This window comes from Salvelinus sp. IW2-2015, linkage group LG12, assembly GCF_002910315.2.
Source record: "Salvelinus sp. IW2-2015 linkage group LG12, ASM291031v2, whole genome shotgun sequence".
In the NCBI taxonomy this organism is placed as follows: domain Eukaryota; kingdom Metazoa; phylum Chordata; class Actinopteri; order Salmoniformes; family Salmonidae; genus Salvelinus; species Salvelinus sp. IW2-2015.
Genome location: NC_036852.1, coordinates 7,903,488 through 7,916,207, shown reverse-complemented (window position 1 = coordinate 7,916,207; position 12,720 = coordinate 7,903,488). Strand labels below are relative to the sequence as shown.

General features: G+C 42.7%; 1 protein-coding gene across 1 annotated transcript in view; it reads right to left on the bottom strand.

Annotated features, from left to right (window-relative positions):
* Positions 1 to 11,543, bottom strand: part of LOC111971098 (zinc finger E-box-binding homeobox protein zag-1-like) — a 34,273-nt gene extending 22,730 nt beyond the window's left edge. Inside the window, exon 1 of the mRNA XM_070445875.1 lies at positions 11,534 to 11,543. Within this exon, the coding sequence (XP_070301976.1) occupies positions 11,534 to 11,543 (10 nt within the window). The remainder of the gene's footprint in view (positions 1 to 11,533) is intronic.
* Between the last annotated feature and the right edge of the window lie 1,177 nt (positions 11,544 to 12,720).

The following is a 12,720-nucleotide window of genomic DNA, read 5'->3' as shown; positions in this document are numbered from 1 at the left end:
CTCCTTAGCAAGAATGTTACTATGTCTCCTCTAGTCTAGTGATTACCTCCTCTACAGAATGATACTATGTCTCCTCTAGTCTACTGACCCTCCTCCACGAATGTTACTATGTCTCCTCTAGTCTAGTGATACCTCCTCTACAGAATGATACTATGTCTCCTCTAGTCTACTGATACCTCCTCTACAGAATGACTAGGGCCGGGTGGTCTCCTCTAGTTTAGTGATACCTCCTCTACAGAATGATACTATGTCTCCTCTAGTCTAGTGATACCTCCTCTACAGAATGTTACTAGGTCTCCTCTAGTCTAGTGATACCTCCTCTACAGAATGTTACTAGGTCTCCTCTAGTCTGTGATACCTCCTCTACAGAATGTTACTAGGTCTCCTCTAGTCTACTGATACCTCTACAGAATGTTACTAGGTCTCCTCTAGTCTAGTGATACCTCCTCTACAGAATGTTACTATGTCTCTCTAGTCTAGTGATACCTCCTCTACAGAATGATACTATGTCTCCTCTAGTCAAGTGATACCTCCTCTACAGGTGTTACTATGTCTCCTCTAGTCTAGTGATACCTCCTCTACAGAATGTTACTAGGTCTTCTCTAGTTTAGTGATACCTCTAAAGAATGTTACTAGGTCTCCTCTAGTTTAGTGATACCTCCTCTACAGAATGTTACTAGGTCTCCTCTAGTTTAGTGATACTCCTCTACAGAATGTTACTAGGTCTCCTCTAGGCTAGTGATACCTCCTCTACAGAATGATACTATGTCTCCTCTAGTCTACTGATACCTCCTCTACAGAATGTTACTAGGTCTCCTCTAGTTTAGTGATACCTCCTCTACAGAAATGTTACTATGTCTCCTCTAGTCTAGTGATACCTCCTCTACAGAATGATACTATGTCTCCTCTAGTCTACTGATACCTCCTCTACAGAATGTTACTATGTCTCCTCTAGTCTAGTGATACCTCTCTACAGAATGATACTATGTCTCCTCTAGTCTACTGATACTCCTCTACAGAATGATGCTAGGTCTCCTCTAGTTTAGTGATACCTCCTCTACAGAATGATACTATGTCTCCTCTAGTCTAGTGATACCTCCTCTACAGAATGTTTAGGTCTCCTCTAGTCTAGTGGATACCTCCTCTACAGAATGTTACTAGGTCTCTTCTAGTCTAGTGATCCTCCTCTACAGAATGTTACTAGGTCTCCTCTAGTCTAGTGATACTCCCTCTACAGAATGATACTATGTCTCCTCTAGTCTAGTGATACCTCCTCTACAGAATGGTACTATGTCTCCTCTAGTTTAGTGATACCTCCTCTACAGAATGTTACTAGGTCTCCTCTAGTCTACTGATACCTCCTCTACAGAAATGTTACTATGTCTCCTCTAGTCTAGTGATACCTCCTCTTCAGAATGTTACTATGTCTCCTCTAGTCTAGTGATACCTCCTCTACAGAATGTTACTGGTCTCCTCTAGTCTAGTGATACCTCCTCTACAGAATGTTACTAGGTTCCTCTCTAGTCTAGTGATACCTCCTCTACAGAATGTTACTATGTCTCCTCTAGTCTAGTGATACCTCCTCTACAGAGTGTTACTAGGTATCCTCTAGTCTAGTGATACCTCCTCTACAGAGTGTTACTAGGTCCTCCTCTAGTCTAGTGATACCTCCTCTACAGAGTGTTTACTAGTATCCTCTAGTCTAGTGATACCTCCTCTACAGAGTGTTACTAGGTCTCCTCTAGTCTAGTGATACCTCCTCTACAGAGTGTTACTATGTCTCCTCTAGTCTAGTGATACCTCCTCTACAGAGTGTTACTAGGTATCCTCTAAGTCTAGTGATACCTCCTCTACAGAATGTTACTAGGTACCTCCTAGTCTAGTGATACCTCCTCTACAGAGTGTTACTATGTCTCCTCTAGTCTAGTGATACCTCCTCTACAGAGTGTTACTAGGTTCCTCTTCTAGTGATACCTCCTCTACAGAGTGTTACTAGGTATCCTCTAGTCTAGTGATACCTCCTCTACAGAATGTTACTATGTCTCCTCTAGTCTAGTGATACCTCCTCTACAGAATGTTACTATGTCTCCTCTAGTCTAGTGATATACTCCTCTACAGAATGTTACTATGTCTCCTCTAGTTTAGTGATACCTCCTCTACAGAATGTTACTAGGTCTCCTCTAGTCTACTGATACCTCCTCTACAGAATGTTACTATGTTTCCTCTAGTCTAGTGATACCTCCTCTACAGATGTTACTATGTCTCCTCTAGTCTAGTGATACCTCCTCTACAGAATGTTACTATGTCTCCTCTAGTTTTAGTGATACCTCCTCTACAGAATGTTACTAGGTCTCCTCTAGTCTATGTGATACCTCCTCTACAGAATGTTACTAATGTCTCCTCTAGTCTAGTGATACCTCCTCTTCAGAATGTTACTATGTCTCCTCTAGTCTAGTGATACCTCCTCTACAAGAATGTTACTAGGTCTCCTCTAGTCTAGTGATACCTCCTCTACAGAATGTTACTAGGTCTCCTCTAGTCTAGTGATACCTCCTCTACAGAATGTTACTATGTCTCCTCTAGTCTAGTGATACCTCCTCTACAGAGTGTTACTAGGTATCCTCTAGTCTAGGGATACCTCCTCTACAGAGTGTTACTAGGTCTCCTCTAGTCTAGTGATACCTCCTCTACAGAGTGTTACTAGGTATCCTCTAGTCTAGTGATACCTCCTCTAAAGAGTGTTACTAGGTCTCCTCTAGTCTAGTGATACCTCCTCTACAGAGTGTTACTATGTCTCCTCTAGTCTAGTGATACCTCCTCTACAGAGTGTTACTAGGTATCCTCTAGTCTAGTGATACCTCCTCTACAGAATGTTACTAGGGTATCCTCTAGTCTAGTGATACCTCCTCTACAGAGTGTTACTATGTCTCCTCTAGTCTAGTGATACCTCCTCTACAGAGTGTTCCTAGGTATCCTCTAGTCTAGTGATACCTCCTCTACAGAATGATACTATGTCTCCTCTAGTCTAGTGATACCTCCTCTACAGAGTGTTACTATGTCTCCTCTAGTCTAGTGATACCTCCTCTACAGAATGATACTAGGTATCCTCTAGTCTAGTGATACTCCTCTACAGAGTGTTACTATGTCTCCTCTAGTCTAGTGATACCTCCTCTACAGAGTGATACTAGTATCCTCTAGTCTAGTGATACCTCCTCACAAGAATGTTACTATGTCTCCTCTAGTCTAGTGATACCTCCTCTACAGAGTGTTACTAGGTATCCTCTAGTCTAGTGATACCTCCTCTACAGAATGTTACTATGTCTCCTCTAGTCTAGTGATACCTCCTCTACAGAGTGTTACTAGGTCTCCCTCTAGTCTAGTGATACCTCCTCTACAGAATGATACTATTTTCCTCTAGTCTAGTGATACCTCTCACAGAATGATACTAGGTCTCCTCTAGTCTAGTGTACCTCCTCTACAGAGTGTTACTATGTCTCCTCTAGTCTAGTGATACCTCCTCTACAGAATGATACTAGTTCTCCTCTAGTCTAGTGATTCCTCCTCTACAGAATGTTACTGGTCTCCTCTGGTCTAGTGATACCTCCTCTACAGAATGTTACTATGTCTCCTCTCGTCTACTGATAACTCCTCTACAGAGTGTTACTAGGTATCCTCTAGTCTTGATACCTCCTCTACAGATGATACTAGGTATCCTCTAGTCTAGTGATACCTCCTCTACGAAATGATACTATGTCTCCTCTAGTCTAGTGATACCTCCTCTACAGAATGGTACTAGGTCTCCTCTAGTTTAGTGATACCTCCTCTACAGAATGTTACTAGGTCTCCTCTAGTCTAGTGATACCTCCTCTACAGAATGATACTATGTTTCCTCTAGTCTAGTGATACCTCCTTTACAGAATGATACTATGTCTCCTCTAGTCTAGTGATACTCCTCTTCAGAATGTTACTAAGTCTCCTCTAAGTCTAGTGATACCTCCTCTACAGAATGTTACTAGGTCTCCTCTAGTCTAGTGATACCTCCTCTACAGAATGATACTATGTTTCCTCTAGTCTAGTGATACCTCCTCTACAGAATGTTACTATGTCTCCTCTAGTCTAGTGATACCTCCTCTACAGAATGTTACTATGTCTCCTCTAGTTTAGTGATACCTCCTCTAGAGAATGTTACTAGGTCTCCTCTAGTCTACTGTACCTCCTCTACAGAATGTTACTATGTCTCCTCTAGTCTAGTGATACCTCCTCTTCAGAATGTTACTATGTCTCCTCTAGTCTAGTGATACCTCCTCTACAGAGTGTTACTAGGTATCCTCTAGTCTAGTGATACCTTCCTCTACAGAGTGTTACTAGGTCTCCTCTAGTCTAGTGATACCTCCTCTACAGAGTGTTACTAGGTATCCTCTAGTCTAGTGATACCTCCTCTACAGAGTGTTACTAGGTATCCTCTAGTCTAGTGATACCTCCTCTACAGAGTGTTACTAGGTCTCCTCTAGTCTAGTGATACCTCCTCTACAGAATGTTACTATGTCTCCTCTAGTCTAGTGATACCTCCTCTACAGAGTGTTACTAGGTATCCTCTAGTCTAGTGATACCTCCTCTACAGAATGTTACCATGTCTCCTCTAGTTTAGTGATACCTCCTCTACAGAATGTTACTAGGTATCCTCTAGTCTAGTGATACCTCCTCTACAGAATGATACTATGTCTCCTCTAGTCTAGTGATACCTCCTCTACAGAGTGTTACTATGTCTCCTCTAGTCTAGTGATACCTCCTCTACAGAATGATACTAGGTATCCTCTAGTCTAGTGATACCTCCTCTACAGAGTGTTACTATGTCTCCTCTAGTCTAGTGATACCTCCTCTACAGAGTGATACTAGGTATCCTCTAGTCTAGTGATACCTCCTCTAAAGAGTGTTACTATGTCTCCTCTAGTCTAGTGATACCTCCTCTACAGAGTGTTACTTGTCTCCTCTAGTCTAGTGATACCTCCTCTACAGAATGATACTAGGTATCCTCTAGTCTAGTGATACCTCCTCTACAGAGTGTTACTAGGTATCCTCTAGTCTAGTGATACCTCCTCTACAGAATGTTACTATGTCTCCTCTAGTCTAGTGATACCTCCTCTACAGAATGTTACTATGTCCTCTAGTCTAGTGATACCTCCTCTACAGAATGTTACTAGGTCTCCTCTAGTTAGTGATACCTCCTCTACAGAATGTTACTAGGTATCCTCTAGTCTAGTGATACCTCCTCTACAGAATGATACTATTTCTCCTCTAGTCTAGTGATACTTCCTCTACAGAATGATACTAGGTTCTCCTCTAGTCTAGTGATACCTCCTCTACAGAGTGTTACTATGTCTCATTTACATTTACATTTAAGTCATTTAGCAGACGCTCTTATCCAGAGCGACTTACAAATTGGTGCATTCACCTTATGACATCCAGTGGAACAGCCACTTTACAATAGTGCATCTAAATCTTTTAAGGGGGGGGGGGGGGTGAGAAGGATTACTTTATCCTATCCTAGGTATTCCTTAAAGAGGTGGGGTTTCAGGTGTCTCCGGAAGGTGGTGATTGACTCCGCTGTCCTGGCGTCGTGAGGGAGTTTGTTCCACCATTGGGGACCAGAGCAGCGAACAGTTTTGACTGGGCTGAGCGGGAACTGTACTTCCTCAGTGGTAGGGAGGCGAGCAGGCCAGAGGTGGATGACCGCAGTGCCCTTGTTTGGGTGTAGGCCTGATCAGAGCCTGGAGGTACTGAGGTGCCGTTCCCCTCACAGCTCCGTAGGCAAGCACCATGGTCTTGTAGCGGATGCCGAGCTTCAACTGGAAGCCAGTGGGAGAGAGCGGAGGAGCGGGGTGACGTGAGAGAACTTGGGAAGGTTGAACACCAGACGGGCTGCGGCGTTCTGGATGAGTTGTAGGGGTTTAAATGGCACAGTTATTCCTATTCTCTGCCGTTTTGCCGGGCGCTGTCTCGCAATAACGATAGCTGTTTTGTTATGGTAATTATTTTTAAAAATCTAACACGGCGGTTGCATTAAGAACCAGTGTATCTTTCATTTGCTGTCCAACATGTAGTATTTTTATGTAAAGTTTATGATGAGTTCTTTGGTCAGATTAGGTGAGTGTCCAAAATAGCTCCTGACATTCTGGGGAAATGTTGCTACATTTTCACAATGTATAACCACGGTTTGCAGCTCTAAATATGCACATTTTCGAACAAAACATAAGTGTATTGTATAACCTGATGTTATAAGACTGTCATCTGATGAAGTTGGTCAAGGTTAGTGATTATTTATATCTTTTCTGGTTTTTGCGAATGCTATCTATGCGGTGATAAATGCGGTTGTGTGTTTGGCTATTGTGGTAAGCTAATATAATGCTATATTGTGTTTTCGCTGTAAAACACTTAAAAAATCGGAAATATTGGCTGGATTCACAAGATGTTTAACCTTTACTTAACACCCATCCCGGATCCGGGAGCATCCTCATCAGTAAAAGCTGACTAGCAAGCATAGCCTAGCATAGCGCCACAAGTAAATAATAGCATATAAATATTATGAAATCACAAGTCCAATACAGCAAATGAAAGATAAACATCTTGTGAATCCAGCCATCATTTCCGATTTTTAAAATGTTTTACAGCGAAAACACAATATGTATTTCTATTAGCTAACCACAATAGCCAAAGACTCAACCGCATATTTTCAATATGTTTCTACCGCATAGGTAGCTATCACAAAACCGACCAAATATAGATATAATTAGTCACTAACCAAGAAACAACTTCATCAGATGACAGTCTTATAACGTGTTATACAATAAATGTATGTTTTGTTCGACAATGTGCATATTTGAGGTATAAATCATAGTTTTACATTGCAGCTACCATCAAAAATATCACCAAAGCAGCCAGAATAATTACAGAGAGCAACGTGAAATACCTAAATACTCATCATAAAACATTTATGAAAAATACATGGTGTACAGCAAATGAAAGTTAATTGGTAAACATTTCTAAAAACATAATTCCACTTTAACATTATGGGATACTGTGTTTAGACAAGTGTCACAAAATCTACATTGAATCCATTTTAAATTCAGGCTTTGACACAACAAAATGTGGAAAAAGTCAAGGTGTGTAAAGACTTTCTGAAGGCGCTGTATGTCCTTCACAGGAACACAATGAGCAGTGAGGTCACCAATGTGCTTGGATTAGTGAATGTGTCCACTACATCTGATGCTAATTGAAACCCTACGCCTTGGTTACTTTTTTTATGCATGTCTTTATCATTTTATTGTGACCTTTATTCAGCTATATGAATATTGGCCCAGTGAGAATTAGTCTGTTACTCTATGCCTGCTAAATCCCTCCAGTTCCAATGATATACTGTACGTCCACAAGCATCCAGCCTCTCTCTCTACACTGAAGGGAAAAAAATTTCATGAAAAAGCAACATGAACAAGATTAAGAGAAGGGAGGCCGTGGATCATTTCTATGAATATTTAAAACAAGTAAGGGAGGGCATGAATTAATTATTGAGGCTGCCAACTGAGCATGGTTTCATATAGACAGATAATGTAATTACTTGTTGAATTATGTGTGTGTGTTTGGGGGGGTGGGTCAGAGGACAGGACTTGAACAAAAGCCAGAGGCTTTTCTCTCTTCACTCAACCACCGAGGATCCTCGGCTTAGACCAACCACAATTCCAGCCTGTGTTCTTCAAAATCAAATCAAATCAAACTGTATTTGCCACATGTGCCGAATACAAAATGTGTAGACCTTACTGTGAAATGCTTACTTACAAGGCCTTAACCAACAGTGCAGTTCAAGAAAGAGTTAAGAAAACATTTAGCAAATAAACTAAATAAAAAAATAATAACAAGTAACACAATAAAATAACAATAACAAGGCTATATACAGGGGGTGGCAGTATCGAGTCAGTGTGCTGGGGTACAGGTTATTTGAGGTCATTTGTACATGTAGGTAGGGGTGAGGTGACTATGCATACATAGTAAACAGTGAGTAGCAGCAGTGTAAAAAACAAATGGAGGGGGGGGGGGGTCAATGTAAATAGTCCGGTCCCCAATTGATACATTTTTCAGCAGTCTTACGGCTTGGGGCTAAAAGCTGTTAAGGAGCCTTTTGGTCCTAGACTTGGCGCTCCAGTACCGCTTGCCGTGTGGTAGCAGAGAAAAGAGTCTATGACTTGGGTGAATGGAGACTCTGACCATTTTTGGGGCTTTCCTCTGACACTGCATAGTATATACAGTGGCTTGCAAAAGTATTCACCCCCTTGGCATTTTTCCTATTTAATTGCCTTACAAACTGGAAATCAAATAGATTTTTGGGGGTTTGTATCATTTGATTTACACAACATGCCTCCCACTTTGAAGATGCAAATATTTGTTATTGTGAAACAAACAAGAAATAAGACAAAAAAACTGAAAACTTGAGCGTGTGTAACTAAACTAACAATACTTTATAGAGCCACCTTTTGCAGCAATTACAGATGCAAGTCTCTTGGGGTATGTCTCTATAAGCTTGGCACATCTAGCCACTGGGATTTTTGCCCATCTTCAAGGCAAAACTGCTCCAGTTCCTTCAAGTTGGATGGGTTCCGCTGGTGTACAGCAATCTTTAAGTCATACCACAGATTCTCAATTGGATTGAGGTCTGGGCGTTGACTAGGCCATTCCAAGACATTTCAATGTTTCCCCTTAAACCACTCAAAGGTTTCTTTAGCAGTATGCTTAGGGTCATTGTCCTGCTGGAAGGTGAACCTCCGTCTTAGTCTCAAATCTCTGGAAGACTGAAACAGGTTTCCTTTAGGGATTTCCCTGTATTTAGCACCATCCATCATTCCTTCAAATCTGACCAGTTTCCTAGTCCCTGCCGATGAAAATCATCACCACAATGATGCTGCCACCAGCATGCTTCACTGCATGCTTCATTCTTTCCATTTTTTAATAATGGATTTAATGGTGCTCCGTGGGATGTTCAAAGTTTCTGATTTTTTTTTATAACCCAACCCTGATCTGTACTTGTCCACAACTTTGTCCATGACCTGTTTGGAGAGCTCCTAGGTCTTCATGGTGCCACTTGCTTGGTGGTGCCCCTTGCTTAGTGGTGTTGCAGACACTGGGGACTTTCAGAACAGGTGTAAATATATTGAGATCATGTGACAGATCATGTGACACATATTGCACACAGATGGACTTTATTTAACTAGTTATGTGACTCCTGAAGGTAATTGGTTGCACCAGATCTTATCTAGGGGCTTCATAGCAAAGGGGGTGAATACATATGCATGCACCACTTTTCCTTTTATACATTTTTGGAATTTTTGGAATTTTTGGGAAATTTTCATTTCACATCACCAATTTGGACCATTTTGTGTATGTCCATTACATGAAATCCTTTTAAATTACAGGTTGTAATGCAACAACACAGGAAAAATGCCAAGGCGGATGAATACTTTCGCAAGGCACTGTTGGTCCTGGATGGCAGGAAGCTTGGCCCCAGTGATGTACTGGACCGTACGCTCTACGCTCTGTAGCGCCTTATGGTCAGAAGCCGAGCAGTTACCAAACCAGGCGGTGATGCAATTCATCAGGATGCTCTCGATGGTGCAGCAGTATGACTTTTTGAGGATCTGGGGACCCATGCCAAATCCTTTCAGTCTCCTGATGTGGAAAAGGTGTTGCGTGCCCTCTTCACAACTGTATTGGTGTGTTTGGACCATGATAGTTAGTTGGTGATGTGGACATCAAGGAACTTGAAACACTCGACCCGCTCCACTACAGCCCTTCGATGTTAATGGTGGCTTGTTTGGCCCGCCTTTTCCTGTAGTCCACGATCAGCTCCTTTGTCTTGCTCAAATTGAAGGAGAAGTTGTTGTCCTGGCACCACACTGCCGGGTCTCTGACCTCCTCCCTATAGGCTGTCTCATCGTTGTCGGTGATCAGGCCTACCACTGGGCAATAAATTGCAATGTCTCTACTGTGAGACGCCTAAGACAGCGCTACAGGGAGACAGGATGGACAGGAGACAGGATGGACAGCTGATCATCCTCACAGTAGCAGACCATGTGTAACAACACCTGCACAGGATTGGTACATCCGAACATCACACCTGCGGGACAGCTACAGGATGGCAACAACAACTGCCAGAGTTACACCAGGAACGCACAATCCCTCCATCAGTGCTCAGACTGTCCGCAATAGGCTGAGAGAGGCTGGACTGAGGGCTTGTAGGCCTGTTGTAAGGCAGGTCCTCACCAGACTTCACTGGCAACAACGGTGGGCACAAACCCACCGTCGCTGGACCAGACAGGACTGGCAAAAAGTGCTCTTCACTGACGAGTCGCGGTTTTGTCTCACCAGGGGTGATGGTAGGATTTGCGTTTATCATCGAAGGAATGAGCGATACACCAAGAGCTTTACTCTGGAGCGGGATTGATTTGGAGGTGGAGGGTCTGTCATGGTCTGGGGCGGTGTGTCACAGTATCATCGGACTGAGCTTGTTGTAATTGCAGGCAATCTCAACGCTGTGTGTTACAGGGAAGACATCCTCCTCCCTCATGTGGTACCCTTCCTGCAGGCTCATCCTGACATGACCCTCCAGCATGACAATGCCACCAGCCATACTGCTCGTTCTGTGCGTGATTTCCTGCAAGACAGGAATGTCAGTGTTCTGCCATGGCCAGCGAAGAAATGTTCAGGAACTTGCAGGTTTCTTGGTGGAAGAGTGGGGTAACATCTCACAGCAAGAACTGGCAAATATGGTGCAGTCCATGAGCAGGAGATGCGCTGCAGTACTTAATGCAGCTGGTGACCACACCAGATACTGGCTGTTACTGTTACTTTTGATTTTGACACATTATTCCATTTCTGTTAGTCACATGTCGGTGGAACTTGTTCAGTTTATGTCCCAGTTGTTGAATCTTGTTATGTTCATACAAATATTTACACTTGTTAAGTTTGCTGAATATAAACGCAGTTGACAGTGAGAGGACGTTTCTTTTTTTGTTGAGTTTAGGTATTACAGACTCGGTCAGTGAGTGGCTGAAAAGTGAAGACACTTGCCAGTTGGTCACGGCATGCTTTTATTACATTTCCAATGATTGCACGTTGGCCAATAGAAAAGATTGGAGTGGAGATTTACTCGCTCGCCTACGAATTCTCAGAAGACAGCCCAACCTCCGCCCCCTTTTTCTCCGTCTTTTCTTTGGGCAAATGATAGGGATTTGGGCCTGTTCCTGAGGAAGCAGGAAATCATTTGCGTCAGACTCGTTAAAGGTTAAAGCTTCATCCAGTTCGAGGTGAGTAATCGTTGTTCTGATGTCCAGAAGTTATTTTCAGTTATTAGAGACGGTAGCAGCAACATTATGGACAAAAGTTACAAACCAAGCAAAAGAGTTAACAAAATAAGACAGTTGGTTAGGAGCACGTAAATTGTCAGCCATCCTCTCTGGTGCAATACACACGCACACACGCAAATACGTACCCGTGCACATGTGCGCACACACACACACACACACAGATGGCTTGCACACATGATTGACAAACTAAAAGACATTGCTCCATTCATTGATCGACACTGAGAAGCCCACACACAAAATCCTCCCACACTGGTTGGACACGAACATTGGTAGCACACCAACACATTGTCTGATGTAAGCGTAAACCTCCTGTTCTCTCCAGGATAATGTCTAGAACAGTCTCCACGTCAAGTTGACAACACAAAAACAGCAGCTGTAAAGAACAACACTAAAACATGTAACTAAATATGTAGAAGAGAGAGAGAGAGAGAGAGAGAGAGAGTGATGTTTTCTACACCTCTCCTTGTCTCTTCTCTGAACATAATGCAGTTCTCTGGCACTCAGTCAAGTCAAACAGGTATTGACTTCAGGAGCACTTCTCTCTCTGAATATTTGAAAGCACAACAATATCACAGATGTGAATATATCCCAGGATGAACATGGCTGGGTTTCTGTGTGTGTGCACGTGAGTGCATGTGTGTGTGTGTAGAGAGAGAGAGAGAGGGGGGCGGGTGCAAGGTTTGCTGCATGCATACACTTATCTTCTCAAGGTCAACACACTTGCCTTAGTATCACATACCAACACACACACACACGCGTGCACACACACACATACAGTGCATTCGGAAAGTATTCAGAGCCCTTGACATTTTGTTAAGTTACAGCCATATTCTAAAATGTATTAAATAGTTTTTTTCCCTCATCAATCTACACACAATACCCAATAATGACAAAGCAACCGCTTTTTTTTTTATGTTTGCAAATGTTTAAAAATAAAAATCTAAAACATAACATTTACATAAGTAATCAGACCCTTTACTCAGTACTTTGTTAAGGACCTTTGGCAGCTATTACAGCCTTGAGTCTTCTTGGGTATGAAACTACAAGCTTGGCAGACCTGTATTTGGGGAGTTTCTCCCATTCTTCTCTGCAGATCCTCTCAAGCTCTGTCAGGTTGGATGAGGAGCGTCGCTGCACAGCTATTTTCAGGTCTCTCGAGAGATGGTCGATCAGGTTCAAGTCCGGGCTCTGACTTTTTTCTTGGCTTGGCTGTGTCAGACTGGCTGTGTCTTGGCTGATCTTTGTCCTGTGGGACGGTGAACCTTCACCCCAGTCTGAGGTCCTCAGCGATCGGGAGCAGGTTTTTATCAAG